This window comes from Callithrix jacchus, chromosome 11, assembly GCF_049354715.1.
Source record: "Callithrix jacchus isolate 240 chromosome 11, calJac240_pri, whole genome shotgun sequence".
Taxonomy (NCBI): domain Eukaryota; kingdom Metazoa; phylum Chordata; class Mammalia; order Primates; family Cebidae; genus Callithrix; species Callithrix jacchus.
Window position 1 is genome coordinate 69,456,721 of NC_133512.1, and position 21,435 is coordinate 69,478,155.

The 21,435-nt window shown below is 36.3% G+C and overlaps 1 protein-coding gene across 1 annotated transcript in view; it reads left to right on the plus strand.

The window, feature by feature from the left end:
- GNAT3 (G protein subunit alpha transducin 3) overlaps positions 1-18,947 on the plus strand; it is a 56,693-nt gene extending 37,746 nt beyond the window's left edge. Inside the window, exons 5-8 of the mRNA XM_002751660.7 lie at positions 1,606-1,734; positions 14,030-14,159; positions 14,341-14,494; positions 17,932-18,947. Coding sequence (XP_002751706.1) covers positions 1,606-1,734; positions 14,030-14,159; positions 14,341-14,494; positions 17,932-18,122 — 604 coding nt within the window. The 3' untranslated portion in view covers positions 18,123-18,947. The remainder of the gene's footprint in view (positions 1-1,605; positions 1,735-14,029; positions 14,160-14,340; positions 14,495-17,931) is intronic.
- Positions 18,948-21,435: the final 2,488 nt, after the last annotated feature.

The window sequence follows — 21,435 nt, forward strand, 5'->3', positions numbered from 1 at the left end:
CCAACGATATACCTACCACATATGTAGGCAAAGGGATTTGCTTGCCAAAATAGAAAATAAATACATTAGCAAATTCTGACAGTACTTTCTCCAATACATTTATATCTTGATGTGTCATTCTTTTTTTAAAAAGAAAACTTAAACTTTTTTAGACTAAAACAATAGTGATACATTTTCCTATTATATATGTTGTGTGTTTCTTGAGGTGTGATTTTACTCTTGGCCGAAATCCATTTGGGACACTTGTCTACCCTTAATTTGTTTCAGCTTAAAAGGAAAAAGATCCTCCAAAAATAAATTACCTATATTAACAATGCATTTTTTTTAATAAAAGTTTTGTTTTTTAAAATCTTTGTGCTAGGTGCTAAGGCATAACAGCTTCTCAATTTAATCATTGAACAAACAATTTTTAACACTGACATTTAGCTGGATTCTACCTCACAAATTCTGCCTCGACGGAAGCACTCCAATCTTATCTTTCTATAATGTGATTCAGTGTAATGGTGAAATTCATCATAAAAGCATTTCCATGCTATTACTCTTTGTATTTAAAATTTCTACAGAAATAGGGATATTGCTAAGCCACTAAAGCCTTGGTATCATAAGTCTAGACCAGTGGTTTTCAAATTACTTTTATAACAATAAAATACTTTTAGTATAAAGACATCTGGTTTCAAGGATTAGGAAGCTGAAAGCAGGTGTTTTTTTCCTCTAATTTGACAGACTAATGAACAGTTATAGCATACACAGTTTAATTAGACTTATTCCTGTTCATCACCACACCTAGATCCTGTGAGGAGAAAAAACACAACATTCAGCCTGATAATACTAGGAATTTTTAATATAGCTTCTGGAAGGCGTAAAGATACAGCCACGCACTGATGGAAGAGGAGGTGGGAGTGGGGACAGCGGGTGAGTTCAGCCTTCTCTCCCCAGGAGAGCCAGGTCAGGGTGGGTCTGCAAATTCATGAGTCACTTCCAGCATAGACCAGGAAGAGAGACAAACTGTGCTTCTCTTATTGTGCTAACTAGATGTTGCAACAGCATTCAATGGAAATGGCTGAGTTCTGATGAGGCAAATGCATTCAATCTTCAAATAGGGACATTAAAACCAATCACTCTCATAAAACCCAAATGCCTAAATTCAAACTATAGAATTTTGAGGATAATCTAGCAACTAGCACTGTAAGACAGCTTTTAGTTTTGTAATGATTCAGGTCCTACAAAGAAATTTTATTTCATACTCCTATCCATATGCAGACAAATTTATCACATAAACCTCATAAAATACAGTTTAGGGGAGTGTTGATTTAGGTGCCTTTAGGGAGGACACGGGGCGGGGGGGGGGGTTCAGCTGTGTGTCACATTCAGCACTCTGAGGTTCTGCAGCATTCCAGCTGCCCAACTTTTAATTCTGATGAGCAGAGTTTGGAAAGCACCAGTCTAGAATTTATCATTTTTAATAAACCCTACACTAAAATTTCATTTGTACTGAATCCTGGTCTCTTCAAATGCAAAGTTTACACACACACACACACACACACACACACACACACACACACACATATTATATACACATATATAATTTTGTTTTGTCTTTGTTAGCTACCTTAATGATTTGGATAGAATAACAGCATCTGGGTATGTGCCAAATGAACAAGATGTTCTTCATTCTCGAGTGAAAACGACCGGAATTATTGAAACCCAATTCTCCTTTAAAGACTTGCACTTCAGGTATGATCAAATGTCTTTTCTAACTGTGGACAGGAGTATGCATCAGGCTTACTATTTCCTCATGGAGAAAAGCTCTAGCCCATGTTCAGGTTCAGTAATCCTTGGATGTACTCACTAGTGCATTCAGAACCACTGTCCTTCACCTCCCTCCTATTGCCTCTCACCCCACCTCTCATCCCAAGCCTCATCCCTCCTTCCAGGCTAAAATGCTTCTGGCTTGAGCAGGTGGGGTTAGATTTTACTTTCTTCATGTTTAAATCTGTCACTGTACTTTGCAGAAAAAAAAAGAAGAAAATATATTTAAATAATATACAAGAAATGGGTGCCAGGAATCCTATTTCCTTTGCCTTTCTATTTTCCTATTTGCCTGAAATATTCCTGTTACATCTGTTTTCCTAATTTAAAAAAATGCAAATTACTAAGAAGAAAATTATTTGAATATGTTACTATTTACTGCAATAACAAAGCATATTTTATAGCCATGATTTGAGTATGAAAACAAATCATTTCCACTGCTGTTATACATTATCAAGAGCTTCCTAGAAATTCTACTGCAAAATCACTCATTTATTGTACCAAAAAATGGAAACCCATACTATAATGTTATAAAATATCCATCAATATTTCAATACTTTTTTTATGGATTGTGGACAATATGGAATATTAAACATTAATAGCAGGTTCTAGCTGTGTTGTTTAGTAATAAAAAATCAATAAAAATATAACTAAAGATTATTCATGCATCCAATAATGAGGATAAACTTAAAGAATAAAAAACTGGAGATAAAGCGGCATGAATTATTCCTATCCACTTGTGAGAAAAAGGTAAGAAAATAGTAATTAATCGGCTGGGCGCAGTGGCTCACGCCTGTAAACCCAGCACTTTGGGAGGCTGAGGTGGGCGGATCACGAAGTCAAGAGTTCAAGACCATCCTGGCCAACATGGTGAAACCCTGACTCTACTAAAAAATATAAAAATTAGCTGGGTGTGGTGGCATGTGCCTGTAGTCCCAGCTACTAGGGAGGCTAAGGCAGGAGAATTGCTTGAACCCAGGAGGCAGAGATTGCAGTGAGCCGAGACTGTGCCACTGTCCTCCAGCCTGGTGCCTGGTGACAGAGCAAGACTCTGTCTCAAAAAAAAAAAAAGAAAAAGAAAATGGTAATTAACATCATAAATTTATTTTAGTGAGATAAAAGCCTCAAACTTTTGAAAGTATGTGTTATATATAATATCCAAGTAGAAGTATATTTTCAACTAATATGGAAAAAATACTCTTCAAAATTCACACCTAAATTTTAGGCCCACAAATAGTTAATTTTCTGAAAGATGAGCCAAAGATTAAACCAGGGTAAAGGGACTGTACAGATTGGGATCAACATCCTCTCTTGGCAAATGTAGGAGAAGTCTGTTGTCAGTCCTGGTTTCACTATTGTATAGTTCTTTTTGGCAACTACTTTCTTCAGACTCCTCATCTTTGGTCCAGTTTCTGGGTTTTCCTTTGGGACCCTTAGTCCAGTTGTTTCTCCCCCTCTGCTCCCCCCTACCCCAGTGAAAGCATTTTTGACATGTCCCTTTTCTGTCTGACTCTCCTTTCTTTTCTCCAAATGTCTCACTGAAACAGACTAGAACTGAATGTGAGCCTTGAGGCTGCCGAGACTAAAGTTCCAATTCCAGCCTATGTAATAATTAGCTGTAGGGGTTAAGAAACACAGGTAACCTTTTCTTTACTTGCCTAATAAGTTTGTTATAAAGATTAGATGAAGTAAAGTTCTAAGCAGAGAGTTATAATTTGATGTAGCTTACCTTACATAAGCCAGTAGAACTCTCTGGGTTCTAGATTGTCTGGACCAAAAGCCAGTTTTGACAATTAATGTTACCTGTTGAATACCTAAAAGCTCAAGACCCCAGTCACTCCCTACAACACCAATCAATTTGGTACTGTCTCAAAAATTATGACTCTCAAAAATGATTTTGTTTATATATCAGTTCTTTAACATTTCAAGCCTTTGCTTTTGCTAGTCTATTTGCCTAAAGTGCTCTCTGCTCCTGAATCTGCAAGAAACTTCTCCTTATCACTAAGTTCTCATACCAAATGTGTCTCCTCATGGAGGCATAACCATCTTATCTATGTACCATCCAGGCTTATCCCTGTCACATACACCCTGCAGCATGCTGGCAAACGTTTAACAGCAGGCTTTCTGGGACAGTAAGGCAATGGAGGGCTGGCTGATTTGTAGCCCTGGATGATTTTTCTGGTGCAAACAACCCCACCACAGCCAATTTCAGTCAACCAAGGTGACATCACTAAATGCAGAGTTGAGAAGAAATGCAAATAAATAGCTCTCATTAGCCAAGCCAGGGTGATCCATCTCCACTACATCATTGACACATCACACTGCTTAATTACTAATATATGAGATTGTCTCACTTCTTTATTAGTATGCTCTTTTTGTTTCTGTTTCTATCTCATATGCGCCTGAGCTCCTGGAGGCCAGGGGCCATGTCTGTTTAGAGCTCCACCTCAGTGCTTATCATAGTGGCTAGCACAGAGTGAGAAAGCAGGTAATTTTTGCTGAACGAGTAAATGCACTCTGCCAGGCACTCTACATACACAGTCTTTACATTTGCACAGTAGCATCATGAGCCGAGTATTGCTATCCATACTCAGGATAAGCAATCCTGGTTATCCTGAAGCTAAGTGGATAGCTCAAAAACTGGTGGCTAAACTGAGATGAAAGATTTCCCCCAAGGTCTTTCACAGACGTGCTAGACATGGAATTAAAGTGCATATCATTCTGTCTTCAAAGACCACACTCCTTACACTGTATGGCAGGCACTAATGTGTTGTCAGATAAATTGGGATGAAAACCATTTTTTTCTGTAGTGTAAATGTGTCTTTTTATGTTGTTGGTCATTTATAATCCCTTTCAGAGAGAAGGCGGGAGGGAGGATAAAAGACAGCTTCTTGGGGAAATATCTTTAAGTGGGAGGATCCTGTGGTCCTTTATAAGTCAGTGCTTTTAAAACCAGGTTACAAGACAACTGCCAATAAACACATAACCCTCAGAAAATCATAGTCATTTTATGGAACATCTGTTTCACTCTGAACCAAGTAGTATAAACAATCATAAAGTTTTGAAACTTAAATTATGAGTATGTGATGGTTAATACTATCAACTTAATTGGCCTGAAGGATGCAAAGTACTGATCCTGGGTGTGTCTGTGAGGGTATCCCCAAAGGAGATTAACATTTGAGTCAGTGGGCTGAGAAAGGCAGACCCACCCTTAATCTGGGTGGGTGTGATCTAATCAGCTGCCAGCACAGCTAGAACGTAAGCAAGAAGCAAAGAGAAACTGGCCTAGCCTCCCAGCCTACATCTTTCTCCTGCCTTGGTGCCCCTCAGCTGGCACTGCCACCACCTTAGCCGCCCACCCAGAGATAGAAAGATGTAGGCTGGGAGGCTAGGCCAGTTTCTCATTTTACATTTTTCTGCTTGCTTATATTCTAGCTGTGCTGGCAGCTGATTAGATAGTGCCCACCCAGATTTAGGGTGGTGCTGCCTTTCCCAGCCCACTGACTCAAATGTTAATCTCCTTTGGGGATACCCTCACAGACACACCCAGAATCAATACTTTGTATCCTTCAATCCAATCCAGTTGACACTCAGTATTAACCATCACAGAGTAGAATGTAACAATTGCCTTAATTTTTACAATAAAATATTAATTTTAAAATACATTTTTCTTACAATAGGACTCCAGATTAGGTCTCCAGACCCCCTTCAGTACATAGGCATATTCCTCTGTCCCTTTGTAGTTTTGTGGTTGATTTTGTGAAGCACTATCTTAAGTCATATAAGAAGGTGATCTACCCTGCTTTCACATATTGTTGATCCTTATGAAGCAATGAGGAAGGTTTTGCTAATTCTCTATTACAGTATCAATGCTAAAATGTAAGGGGTTTGTGAATTGGATTGTGAAGCCCAGCTAGAAATTATTTTGATATAAAATTCTCTTGGCCTGGCACGGTGGCTCACACCTGTAATCCCAGCACTTTGAGAGGCCAAGGAGGGTGGATCACTTGAAGTCAGGAGTTCAGACCAGCCTGGCCAACATGGTGAAACCCCATCTCTGCTAAAAATACAAAAATTAGCCAGGCATGGTGGCGTGCCCCAGTAATCCCAGTTACACAGGAGGCTGAGGCAGGAGCATCACTTGAATCCTAAAGGCAGAGGTTGTAGTGAGCCAAGTTTGCGCCACTGCACTCCAGCCTAGGTGACAGAGCAAGACTCTGTCATGAAAAAAAAAAAAAGAACATTCCCTTTACCGTGTAACTACCATGTCCTTGCTGTATTCTAAAACAGGTTTCAAGCTTTATTGTTTTCTTAAGAGCCTTTGCTTTTCCTCTGACTCAAGACAATGTTATTAAAGGCATTTTCAATAAGGAAGAGGATGGAAGACACAGTACCTCCCTACTCCAATGCAAGGAATTTTTCTAAAAACAAGTCTATTTAAACAATAAAATTTGGAAAATATTTAAATTTTGTTAAAAAATAGTTTAAAATCTTTTTTTCTTGAGAAGCAACTTAAAATCATTTAAATGCAGTTTTAAATTTTCCTCTGTCCTTTTGTAGTTTCATGGTTGATTTTGCACTATCTTAAGTCTTATAGGAAGGTGATCACTTAAGATATATTAATCCTTTAATAACTTCTCACTGTTAAATAGCTTTTCTTTCATGTGCTAAATAGGATAGGCCAAAAGTGCACAGGGTTTTGGAGTAAGTACACAATTCTGTAGTATTTCGAAATAGGAAGTATAAAAATAATGTACCTTCCAACTTTATTTCAGCAAGTGCTCAGGTATTAAAATATATTACATTAGCATTGATTTGTATTCACATCACATAAGTCATCCTATGACTATTTAAAACCAAGGGCTCAATTTACATTTTAAATTAGAGAACTCTAGAATTTTAAATAGGAACACCAAAATGAAAATTTATTTCTGCCAATGTACTGTATCATTATTGTGTATCATGTAATTCAATGGAAATTACTGTAGAGTTCTTATCAAACCAGAACTTCAACTGTCAAACTGATAAATTATCTTTATAGACATTAATGTACTACGTAAGTGAAAAAAAATACAGTGCAAATGTGAGCCCTTTTATTGTTACAGAATAATTCCTCAGAACAAATAACTTAGAAATAGATTTACAGAAATTTAGCAAACAAATATAGAGAAAAAAAAAAAAAACTTCCTAATTTTTCCATGACGGCAAACAGAATTGAAAAGACTTAAAACTATATGGGAGTTAAGGAAAAAAGGTTAGCAACTATTACAACACAGAGCTTTAGAGTTCATAAATGACCATCACTGTTTATAGAATGTTTGAGCAGATCTATGATATAAAAGAAACTATAGTTTTCCTGAGATATGACATTGAATGATATTCATTGTTGTCATTTGTGTGGCATAATGCATCATCTCAGATTAGGAATGACTCTGGTTGTCCAACCAGCAGCTACATCTCAATTTAGCTTTGCTAGTCTCTCTATAAGGTCTCATAGAGCAATAACTCAAGTATACTATGTATTTGTTTCAGGCATGTCCATGATTAGTATTACCAAAATAATAAGTTATAAAATATGATGTCTAATTGATTCTAGTGACAGAATTTATTTTAATGGCTTTATGAACTACATTATTAAATAATCAGAGAATTATCTAGTGGGCATCTGAAGTTTCAAATTCATACATTCAGTAGAAAGTATATAGTGGTATTATGATTCCAATGATTTGGAGACCCTGGCTTCCTTATAGTTATAAATCCTTTTGGTTCTCCTTTTTAATCCTGAGTATTTAAGAGATTTAGTAAGATGTCTGTGCATATCCTTCCCATCTGCAAGTATCTACCCTTCTCTATCTTTAGGACCAGACACAAGGGAACGATTGGTAAGACCATTTTCTATGGCTGTGTAGAAAAGACACAGAGCCACCTGGTCTCCTATGTAGCCATCATGAGAAATTCTAACAACTGTGATAGATACTAACATGTTGAATAAATCCCATTCAATAGAATATTTTAAAATTCCTACTCATATTGGATTTTATTTTTGTGTAATCAAATACATACTAGAGAATGTCAGAAACTGATTTTTCAGAGATAAGTTCAGGCTTATAGGATAAGCAAAGACATCTAACAAATAAATTAGCTGCAGCAGCCTTGTTGATTTTTAGCTACTCTAGATTATATAATAATTTTACAAGAATTATAAGGGGAATATTAGTTTATAATAATCTATTCTGATATGAAATGTGAATAATCTCATGTGATCCACTATTAGCCAACGGTTTAACATAAACCATGAAGCTCAAAGCTTTGCCAACTGCTTACTAGAACTATAAAACACAATGGTTTACTTTACTCAATTGTTTAATATAAAGCCACAAAACTCTGGTGGTTTGCCCTATATTAATGCCTTGGACAATTTAACTAATAATCAGTGTTCAGCTGTCACTTAAAAGCCTGGCCTACGACCGGGCGCCGGGCTCAAGCCTATAATCCCTGTACTTTGGGACTCTGAGGTGGGTGGATCGCAAGGTTAGGAGTTCAAGACCATTTGGCCAAGATGCTGAAACCCTGTCTCTACTAAAAATACAAAAATTAGCAGGGCGTGGTGTGGACACCCGAAATCCCACCTACTCAGGAGGCTGCGGCAGGAGACTAGTTTGAACCCAGGAGGCGGAGGTTGCAATGAGCCAAGATCGTGCCACTGCTCTAGCCTGGGTGACAGAGTATGACTCCATCTCAAAAAAAAAAGGCTGGCCTGTCAATTTTTAGTTACATCATAAATTTTAGTTATTTAAATTTTTTTAACTTTAAGAATTCCAACAAATGTCAGACTTAACAATGAAATACATATTATTCCTCCTTAAAAACACTAAATAAACAAGACCAAAAAACCCACCCAAAATCCCAAATGAAGCCTGTAAATTCCATGTAACATCATTAAGGCTCCAGTTACTTTAACTCTTTGGGGAATTAAGAGTATTCAAGCATGTCCATTTCTCTCATTAATAATCTATTCTATTTGACCAATCCAAAACTCCGGGCAGCAAATACACATATTTTCACTGATTTTAATTTTGTCTCTCACAGAATAGTCACAATAAAGCTATTTGTTTTGTTTTGATTTTTATGTATAAGGGAGAATATTTCTTCAGCCCAAAACAAAAGCAATTACTTCACTTTGGGGATCTCCAAATTGCTTTCATAGGTCGTAATACTTTACAACTCCATAAAATAAGGAGTAAATTAAAATTTAGGGGAAAGCTAAAATTGAAAAGAGATGCATGAAAAATAAATGACTACAATATTAGCAAAACAAATGTAACTTATTCTTAGAGCTAAAATAGTTTCCAAGAGAATCAATACAGAAACAAAACTCTGACTATTGGTCTGATTTGCTAATGAGCATTTCAGTTCAATAATAGCAGATGGCATTAGAGAAATGTTCAATGCTCCCTGGACCTATGGCTCCTACGTCAATCTGCACACACACACAAATATTGTTTATCAAACAAGTCATAAAATGAGAAGATTATAAGCCTTCAACCTAAGATAGACTTTCAGAATCCATTTTATTGATTCAGAATGCTAAGACTGAGCAATCTTTGTCCTCTCTTCCTTGGGAGAAAGCTAAACCAATTAAAACACGTTTATTAGAAGCTGCATGATATGCCGAAAGAGCATGGGCTATGGGTCATATTACATAAGCTCTATCATTTACTAACTGTGAGTTTAGGAACAAACAACCTTAGCTTCTCAAAGGCCAGTTTCTTCACTTTGGTAAAGAAATGGGTAAATATTATTTTCCCTTTGAAGAACTGTTACGAGGAACGAATAAAACCATGGATTTGAATTCATTTTTCAGGGAAAGCACACAATTCCAATATGACTTTTATTCAACTGTAAAGTATTAAACCCATAATTTTCATTTATCACAGTTGTACATATTTATCAGAAGAGGAGAACAGCTATCTCTTACACCTGTTAACACATTGTTAGTCAGCTGCAAAGAAGTTGAGTCATCAGAGAAAGTTAAGACATAGCCAGTGAGTTTGCTGTTACTCTGATTTTCATCTCAGAGATTCTTCAGATGTTTCCGATTTGGGAAAAACCCATTTGAGAACATTATGCTGTAGAAAATAAATAAGTAGGAAATATACAAGGTTTCTTTTTTCCCCTCGTCCTGGGGAGTTTATGTCCCCCATAGAACCCACAAGTTAGAGTTCCCATATCTTAATAATTCCTATTATAATTTTTATCATTAACCCCACACACACCAAAAAACAAAAAAATGAAACTATTAACATGCGAGAAATAAGATGGTTTTCTCTGAGGTAAAATACTTGCTCACTATGCAGGAAATCTGAGCAATTGCGAAGTCACCTTAAAAAGATGAGTGTCCCAAACTTTTAAGATGTGAATAGATTCTAACTGAATATATAATGGAATTGAAAATGTGACTAAAAGAATAAAATATCCATCAGAAAGAAAGAAAGTGGCATAATTTGGCATAAAAGCAGAGAAAAAGAGACTACAAGCAAAGGTTGACAGGACTAACGCAAGTTCTGCTGAGTGGAGAAGGCTGACCTGAGGTAAGCCTCCCACAATTTGATTCCCACAGCACTACCGTCACTGCTGTGGCAATTGCACATGGGGCTCCGTTAGCACAAACATTCCATTAGCCTTTGTCCTGGCTCCATGACTGGTTTTCCATTAAGCAATGGAAAGGGGATTTTTCCCCTGAGGTAGGGATTAAGAGTGAAAGAAATTAAGACTACAGAAATCCAGACTAATGAAAAATCCAGTGGGTGGGGTTAAGAAGGGTGGTTTCAGTGTGAAAAGTCCACCAGGAGTTTAAACCTAGTACTGTATACTCCACCTTCAGTTCACCAAAATCCACAAGTTAAGCATCATTGTTCAATCACAGCATCACATTTCCTTACCGACAAATGATCCACAATATATTCATATATGACCAAATGGAGCATATATGTACATCTGAAAGGTGATAACTGACTATCTTCATTAAAAGAAAAGAACAAAACCTCCCAGAAGGAGGGAGATTAAAGCTTTTGCTCAGTGACCTGTCTGACAACATAAAAGTACTGCCTGACCTGGGAGGAGAAGGATAAACTCCACAGTGAAGACAATTTCAGTCCGCTTGTGAGGGTCTGAGAGCTAACTGAAGGCACCAGCGCTAGTTGTGCACCTGTTGTAAGTAAATAGACTTAGGTTTAGCAAGTTAACAACTTTCACAGCCATAACTATCATACCCACAGAACCTATGGTTCCTATCATGGTGCCAGATGCATAGCAGTCTCAACAAATATTAGTTGAAATAATAAGTCTTAGCCAATTTGCTTAAGGGTTCATCTGAAAAAATAAGAATGCTAAATGTACCTACCTTGTCAGTTCCTGAAGAGGTTTAAATGAGTTAATCACTGTAAGGTGTTTATATGCCCAGCAAATAGTAAACTCTTATTAGCTGTGTTAAATTAAGATTAATACAACTGGGGATGTGGAAAACTAAGGAGAACATGAAAGTCATGATCTCAGCTATTTCCATTTCCATCACATTTTATAGTTTAAATGTAATTTATACTTTAAAAGTAATTTCAACAAAGAAATAGATAAAACTCCAGTTTACAAATTCTGAATAAAACTAAGGTTGTTTTTATGAATCAACAAAACAGTTGTTGAACAATTTAAATGTCTGAATGCATATTTGTAATCCTTGTTTCCTTGAGAATGTTGTTTAATTTTTTAAAAAATTAAATGTACTGGTTAATTTTCACATAGTATAACCTGAAAGCCAAAATTTGATCCCCTTCCTCCATTTATTTTACATGCCTGAAACTGCAATTTGGTAATTAGAAGCACATATAATATTCTTTATAAACACCAAATTTCAATTTCCACACCATTAACTACTGAACTCTTAACCATTATTTTCAATACTGTGAGAATCTACCTTTTAATCTACTGCTTAATGGAGCAATTTTGCATTGGTACATTATTTGAGGAATATTAGTTCTATATATGTTTACTTGGTTCATATGTGAAATATAAAATATATTATACTTTTGATTATTTTCAATAAGCAGACCGGCTGACATTTATTACTCCACGTATAACTATTACCATTGAAGTCTGTAAAACTTGGATGCTTTTTGGTACTTAATACCTTGGGTTTAAACTATTATGATAGCCCCATAGTTTATTTCTTTGCTTCTAATCTCTTCCTCATTAAGTCCATCTTTCGGACTCAGATCTGTAACAACAATAGAAGTGATCTGTAACAACAATAGACAGACAAAAAATGTCAATTCCCTACACAAAAATCACCCAAAGTCCTCTATTGTCTGCAATATGAAATCTGTATTTCTCATGTAACAAGAAAGGACCAGTAAATCCACTGCTGGCTGATATGTGCAGCTCCCAGCTGAAGTCCTTTGCTCTTGCTGTTTCCTCTGTCACCTGTGCCTATAATATTGTTTGCTCCAGATATCCAGTTGCCTCAACCCCTCATCTCCTTAGGTTTTTACAAATCTGTCATCTTCTACAGTTTCTGATCACTTCATTTCAAATTACAACCCACTCCCTACACTTCCTATATGGATATCTGAAGTCTATTTTCATGTAGATATTTCATATTAAGTCTATTTCCAGGTATCTACACAGGATATCTGAATCCATATCAGATTCCTATATGGATATGTAAGGTCTCTTTCAGGTATCTATATAGGATATTTGAATCCATATCAGATCTTCTATATGGATGTCTAAAGTCTATTTCAATCACACACACCAATCACTACCACCACCATTAGTTTAAAAGCTTCTTCTGAATCTTTGGTGCCTGGCATATTATAAGTATTTAGTAAATATTTGTGGAATAAAGGATGAATGAGTGAATAAATGGATAGTTGTTAGGCCATATAGCTCAATGTTTCTACCTTACTCTTTATGTTCCCAAAACTATAAATTACTTGCTTACATGAGAGAACATAGGATGTTCGCTGTGTTTCCTGCCTCTATTCACTTAACATGGAATCTATTCATCTATTTAACAAACATTTTTTGTGTGCCTGTTATATGTTGGGCATAGTGCCAGGAACTAGGAATACAGCAGTTACTAATACAGAAAATGTTCCTGACCTCATGAGGCTGTTATTGTATTAGGAAAATGATAGATATTGCACATATAAAAACTCAATAACTAAACCTGGAATTATTGATTGTGATGATTACCATAAAGGAAAGAAAATGATATTATAGAAGACAAATGGAGTATACAGAGAGGTGCAATTTACATGGATGCTCCAGGAGACTTCTTTTTATTGATGCTGACTTCAGAGTTGAGAAAAAAGCAGTCATGTAAGGAAGAAAGAAATCTTTGTCACAGGAAAAGGAAAGAGACAGTGCAAAAGCCCTGAGATGGCAAACATTAAACAGTTTCTTTGATATAAACCTAAATTTTTGCCGCCTAACTCCTAGTTTTTAAAATTCAGTCCTCTGTCCACAATGATCTCTTTTACCAAAATACAAAAGTAGAAGAAAGGCTGAGTTTTCAAACACCTTCTCTAAGTGTCATGATCCCTCAGACTAACGTAAGGCTTCCTGTATGCTCACATTTTCCCTGCATATTAGAATATTTTTTACATAATATTATAGTAACTTACTTGTTTTTTTTCTGTATAAGACAGAAGGTTCTTTGAAGATAGGGACCATATCTTTTCATTTCTGTACCAGTAGACCTAGCACAGTGTCTAGTACCTAGAATGCAAACAATAATTGTTTGAGTAAATGAATGTAGGAAAATCTAAAAAAAAATAGGCAAGAACCATAGCATCAGAGCTACAGTAACTTCCAATCTTCTTGCAGTTTCTTTTCATTCAAGAGAATTGGTCTAAATTTTGATCAAAATCTTCTATGGCTAATGAATGTTTTACTAAAACTCTAAACTCTCTTACGTTTCCTAGTTTCTCAAAGTGTGTAAATTATTTCACTCTAGTTTGCAAGGAGACCATTTTAAAAGTATATTTTCTCTCTATAGTCCTTGAATAGGCATTTGACCAAATTTTATTTTATAATCAAGAAAAGTCAAAGGAATACCTTTTGAAGATATGGGATCACTCATTTATAACTCTAAATGCTAACCTCAAGGCACATTTTGGAAGATACTGATAAGATTTATTATTCATTTGATGTTTTCTTAAAGGATGTTTGATGTAGGTGGACAGAGATCTGAGAGAAAGAAGTGGATTCACTGCTTTGAAGGAGTTACATGCATTATATTTTGTGCTGCGCTTAGTGCCTATGACATGGTTCTCGTGGAAGATGAAGAAGTGGTAAGTCTAAACAAAGCCAGGGTTAAAAATAATCTTTGTGCTTTTCAGAAACAATATCACATTGCCCAACTCATGAGGGTTTTCCAAAGATTGATGTTAGTTTAGATCCTTGTTCATGATGCCCAATATTCACATTTTGCAGATAATTATCCTACCCATTCTCATTTCTGATACCTAACAGAATAGAATGCATGAAAGCCTTCACCTGTTCAACAGTATCTGTAATCACAAGTATTTTTCAACAACCTCCATTGTCCTGTTCCTCAACAAAAAGGATATCTTTCAAGAAAAAGTAACCAAGGTGCATCTTAGTATCTGCTTTCCAGAATACACTGGTAAGATTCTTTTCTTTTAGTTCCATAGTAATACATTTCTGTATAAACATATGTTTCCTATCTGGATCATGGCATTTAATACTTACAAGGCTGAGGCTTATGATCATTTTTGAGTCATGTTTAAGGTCCAAACTGAAAAAAAACTGACAAATATAGAAGAACCCTCTCTACATTGTCTACATTAAAGCCAAGCCCTAATGAAATAAACCTGAAGGGGTTAGATGGACCAGGGTTGCTACTCCATAGAATGTGTCAAATGACATTGCAAACTGAACTGCCTTCAAATCATAACAGGAATGCAAATGTTATTCCAAATTGGCATTTTTAATGTACTTCCTACCGAACTCTTATAATGCTATAGTAGATCTCAGAGGCTCTTCAATGTCTGACTTGTTTCTAGAGACAAAGCATGAATGAATTTGGGAATGAATAATGACATCTTCATTTTTTTCTGGTTTTCTTGGATCCAGGATTTTAGTGTTGATCTTGTTAGTCAGACATTGTAAATGTGACATTCCACAGGATGACTGTTTCTCCTTCAGAAAGAATTTTTTGTTGTTGTTGTTTGTAAATAGTTGCATGCTCTCTTGGTAATAAAATTATATAAGAAAAAAATATTTATTTTATTTTTTTGAGATGGGGCCTCCCTCTGTTGCCCAGGCTGCAGCCTTTGCCTTCCGGGTTCAAACGATTCTCCTGTCTCAGACTCCCAAGTAGCTGGAACCACTGGCACATGCCACCACACCCAGTTAATTGTTATATTTTCAGTTGCAGTGGGGTTTCACTATGTTTGCCAGGCTGGTCTCGAACTCCTGACCTCAAGTGATCTGTCCACCTTAGCCTCCCAAAGTGCTGGGATTATAAGTCTGAGCCATGTCACCCAGCCATATTTATGATTTAAACAAAAATACAAATCCAGTTTCACCACTTAGGTACGTAAGGTTACCCGATGTTACTAGGAGCAAGGCATCCTGTCAAAACAGATACATATGTTGGTCAGTCTACAATCAGGGCTTGTATCTTTTTTCTGTAATTATAAATATCTATAATATATCACACATTTATCGTGTGACTAAATACATTTTGCATTTTACAAATAATATTCACATATATTGAATATTACTAATTAAATATAAACTCATTAAAGGTTTTACATTTTATATATAATAGAATTTATATCTTAGAGCAGTTTTTAGTTTATAGACAAATATTTCAACAGAAAGTATGAAGGGTTCCCATGTACTTTTTTTTTTTTTTTTTTTTTTGAGGAGTCTAACTTTGTCACCTAAGCTGGAGTGCAGTGGTGTGATCTCGGCTCACTGCAGCCTTCACCTACTAAGTTCAAGCTTTTCTCCTGTCTCAGCCTCCCGAGTAGCTGGGATTACAGGCCTGTGCCACCACAACTAGCTGATTTTTGTATTTTTAGTAGAGATGGGATTTCACCATGTTGGTCAGGCTGGTCTTGAATTCCTGACCTCAGGTGATCCACCCTCCTCAGAGTTACCAGCATAGTTGGGATTATAGGTGCGAGCTGCAGCACCCGGCCAAGTCCATCATTTAATTAGGGTTCACTCTTTATGTCGCATAGTTCTGTGCGTTTTGACAAATGCAGGTCATGTATCCACCATTACGGTATTATACAGAACAGCTTCACTGCCCTAAAAATCCCGTGTCCCCCAATCATGCTTCCTCCCTCCCCACACTCCTGGCAACCACTGATCTTTTTACTGTTTCTATCCTTTTGCCCTTTCCAGAATGCAATATAACTGGAATTATATAACCTGTAGCATTTTCTTACTGTCTTCTTTCACTTAACAATATGTATTTTTAAATTTCCTCCATGTCTTTTATGGATTGATAGCTATTTTTTCATTTTTAAATTAATATTCTGTTCCTTAAACGAACCACAGTTTATCCTTTCTGCTACAGAAGGACATCTTGGTTGCTCCCAATTTTTGAAAATTATGGAAAAACATGCTATAAACATCCATGTGCAGGATTCTGTGTAGACGTAAGTTTCTAGGTAAATGCCTAAAAGTGTGATTGCCAGATTGTATAGTAAGACTATCTTTAGCTTTGTAAGAAACTGCCAAATTGCCTTTCAAAGTGACAGTAGTATTTTGTATTTGCACAAGCAATTAACTCCTGTAAGTCCATACCCTTACCAGCATTTGGTACTGCCAGTGTTTTGGATTTTAGCCAGGTTATATGGCTTTAAAGCTTGTCCCTTATGGAGTTTTGCTTCTAGTAACAAGAAAGTAGGAAACAAAGACTTATTTCTTTAGAAAATCTTTATGCTACTGCTCCATCCCGTGTCAAGTCCCCACAAAGCATATTCTATTTTAAAGCCCATTAACAGATGATTTTTAGTTGTCCTGTATTTTTTAGCCTACTTATTATATTTCTGCCTTGTCTCAGCTGATTCATTGTGCACCTGCTATTGGACCAAACTTTCTCAAGCAGAGCCTTCATTGTGTTAGTGCTTATAACACATCAGTCAAGACTACCTCTCTATAGCCTTTTATGTCTCATCCTAACTCCTTTGTTTTATAAGTAATAGTCTATAATCTAGCCCATAGCATCTATTCTACTTGATTTCCTACAATTCCTCTACAAAAATCTTTGATTTTTATCCAACTAGATCCTTCAAAGCTCGATCTGTTTCCCTTCCCTTCCCTCAAGTCTACGGGTATAATTCTCGCTTTCACTTACTTTTCTCTGTTATAGCTACCTTTCAACGTCCAGCCCAAATACCAACTCCTCTGCACCCTAGTCATCTCGCTTTTCCATTCTTTTTCTTTCTTAGCTTGTATAAACACTCACGCCCATACCCACAAACACACACAAGGTATTTGAGGTTTATGTTTGTATCACTCACTCTTTTTTTATTAATATTTTGGCATTTCTACTGTATTGTGAGCTTTTTTTTTTTTTTGAGACGGAGTTTCGCTCTTGTTACCCAGGCTGGGGTGCAATGGCGCGATCTCGGCTCACCGCAACCTCCGCCTCCTGGGTTCAGGCAATTCTCCTGCCTCAGCCTCCTGAGTAGCTGGGATTACAGGCACGTGCCACAGTGCCCAGCTAATTTTTTGTAATTTTTAGTAGAGACGGGGTTTCACCATGTTGACCAGGATGGTCTCGATCTGTTGACCTAATGATCCACCCGCCTCGGCCTCCCAAAGTGCTGGGATTACAGGCTTGAGCCACCGTGCCCAGCCTATTGTGAGCTTTTTGATACAAAGTTTACCTTGTAGCCACTGGGAGCTCCCAACCGGGCAAGCATAGTTCCCAGCACCCTGATAATTGACCCTTGCCTTTATGATTTTGCAGTACTTAGTATATCAAAGTAAAATCCTAAAACTTACTGATATTATTTATAGCCTATTCTTTTTAACATGTAATTAATCTTTACCTCTTAAAATATTTTGTTTAACAAGGGCCAAATACATTTGAAGATGCAGGAAACTACATCAAGAACCAGTTTCTAGACCTGAATTTAAAAAAAGAAGATAAGGAAATTTATTCCCACATGACCTGTGCTACTGATACCCAAAATGTCAAGTTTGTGTTTGATGCAGTTACAGATATAATCATCAAAGAGAATCTGAAAGACTGTGGGCTTTTCTAATCAACCATTTTTTCTTCCACTCTTGCTCATGTATGCTTTTCAAGATATAAAAGAAAAGGTGCTGTATGATGTGTTTAGTTTGAATAGACATTAATTTATCTAGACATATAAGCAGCATGGTAAAGCAAAAAGTTTTCCCACAAAAATATTTATGTATTATCATCTGTATCTGGATAAGTTTAAATTTCTTTGGGTCATGGGGAATGGGAGTGCCTTTGATGTCCTTATATCTAAAAACTGATATATTCTGGTAATGGTTACAGTATATATCAATGACACTGAATTTTCTTGGAAATAAACTTCTGCTTGTGAACTGTTTTTAGTCATAGGATAATGAAAACATATGAAACATTATTATTTCCATTGGCCAGATTTTGAGAAGCATTCATGTTTGTTGATAATGTAACCATGCTAGTACTGTAGAGGTTTTTTTTTTTTTTTTTTTTTTTTTTTAAGAGGCAGGGTCTCATTGCATTGCCCAGACTGGAGTACAGTGGCACAGTTGTAGCTCACTATGGCCTCGAACTCCTCAACTCAAGTGATCCTGTCACCACAACCTCCTGAGTAGCTAGGTCTATAGGTGCATGCCACCATGCCCAGAACGCCTGGCCTCAAGTGATCCTCTCTTCTGGGCCTCCCAAACCTCTGGAATTACAGGCATGAGCCACGGCTCCTGGCCTAGAGAGACTACTTTAAAAGGGTGTGAGGCATTTACTAGTCAATTACCCCATCTGTTAGGCAGCTGCAAATGAAACGTTCTCTATACATTTCTTTGTTAATGGGAAATTACATTTGCAAAATAAATATATTCAATTTTATCTCCTACATTGTTTTCTTTAAAAAAAATCATTAATGCTGAATTTCCCTTGGAGTTGAAATTTCAATAATTTATTTTTTTATACTACTCTGGTTGAAGACAGGGTGAATTGTATGGTCAAATATGTAATGTAAGGCTTTATAAGTGAATAATCGTTTTTAATGGAACACCCATTCCCCACATTTTATTCCAGATTGGCATGGAACATTATGACAAGTGATGACCACATGGGCTTTGGGATGATAACTCTGGACTTCAAGAGAGAAAAATAACTTAATGTTTTAGCACTAGTATGTTTTGTATTTTATGAATAAGAAGTAGGAAGGAAAAACGAGCAGATTTTTAGAACATAAATTTGGGATGATAACTCTGGACTTCAGGAGAGAAAAATAATTTAATGTTTTAGCACTAGTATGTTTTGTGTTTTGTGAATAAGAAGTGGGAAGGAAAAACAAACAGATTTTTAGAAGATAAATATTGAGATCCTCCATTGGTACCATATGGTCCATTCTATCATATTCTCTTATAATGGTCAACGTCTACTTTTTAAAAAACCAAGTTGGTGCTTTACAAATGAAATAATGTTAATTATGAAGAATAAAGGTGATGTTTTTTCTTTTTATAAATTGTCTACCATTTGCAAACATACTTTTTAAAGCATGTCTTGGCCAGGTGTGGTGGCTCATGCCTGTAATCTCAACACTTTGAGAGGCCGAGGCAGGCAGATCACGAGGTCAGAAGATTGAGACCAAGTTGGCCAAGATGGTGAAACCCCATTTCTACTAAAAAATACAAAAATTAGCTGGGCATGGTGGTGGGCAACTGTAGTCCCAGCTACTTGGAAGGCTGAGGCAGGAGAATTGCTTGAACCCGGGAGGTGGAAGTTGCAGACTTCAGCCTGGCAATAGAGCAAGACTGTCTCAAAAAAGAAAAAAGAAAAAAAAATCATGTCTGAATATCATTTATCCTTCTATACTTCTGGAAAGTGATACACACTCACAATATTAGGTCAGCATATTAGATTTATAATGACTCTTTTAAAAATATTGAATTAAGGTTTTATAAGTTAGGTGAGTTGTAGGGAACATAAACAATTTGCCAATCTTCATTTGGGTGGATTTAGGTAACTCTCTCTCTCAGTGTTGTTATTTCATTTATCTATGACATGTTTTACTTCTAAACACATAAAGATAATCATAACTCAATAAATAATCTTCACTAAAGTGCCTGCGGCCTTTTTTCCCCAAACACAAAGCAATTATCAACAAATACAGTCAAATTTAAAAAATTATATTGAAAATTAATTTGAAATTCCAATATATCAATCACACAGGAAAGAAAGCATGAGAAATTATTTAGTTGAGGAATTCCATAAAGTTTTCTGGCTGAGAACCACTATCTGTACAGCAACCACTCAACATTTTGCTAGGAAACGTTCAATATGAGATTTTAAATAAATATTACAAATACTATATTTCATCCATTGCTCTGTCTTTCCTCCCTTCCCACTCTATTTTAACCTGTTTTCTTCCATAAGTGTGAAGAGGGTCTTCCATAAAGGAAAATATATCATTTGAAATGCTACTGACTTAAGTTTAAGATTCATTTTTTAGACAACGTAGGTGGAAAGGGTGGGGTCTCAAATGGTTCAATTTGCCTTCAAAAGTACATAACTCATTTTGACCTGTGCAAAGTGACAGGCATCAATATTTATTTCTGAAAGATTGTTCTCTGAGAACATTAAACAGTACGTTAAATGACCAAAATGAAAACGGAAGTTATCTTGAATAATTTTAAAAAAGAAAACTCCTCCCAAAATTATGTTTTTACTTAAGAAGTTTTTTTTATCATCACAAATATTGCCATGCTAAACGTGATTTCAAATTAGGAAAGAGAAATTTTAGTAAAGAAAAAAATTAAATATGTGTTTGCATTAATTCTTTAGTGATTGCAACCCTGAAATTTAATTATTTCAGATTTCACTTTTAAAAGTTTAATATAGAAAGTTAGAGTAGTAGCACAGTATTTGGGGCTATGAAAAAATTTGCATTTACCCTGAGACCAGTAATGTTGGTTAAAATGAAAACATCCATTTCAAGCTGAAGCTCAGGCTCCTACCTGTGCAGTCGGCGCTCTCGCTTTTGGCAGCTGCTGCTCAGTCACATGCTCAAACAAACAAAAAAAGAATGCCACTCAAACTCGGTCAAACATGATTATAATGCCAACACACTGCACTGCCTCAGAAACAAGATGCGCACTTATATACAGTAGGGTCATTAACAGCCAATCCTCACAGCAATTTTCTAGAAGCATCAACTGGCCAATAGATTAGACTTTGGATCCTGGGACTAGACACTAGAGAGTTAAATAAAGATAGACTTCTGTGTCAAATATTATGGCAGTGACTGGGAGCGGTGGCTCACGCCTGTCATCCCAGCACTCTGGGAGGCAGAGGCGGGTAGATCACCTGAGGTCAGGAGTTCCAAACCAGCCTGG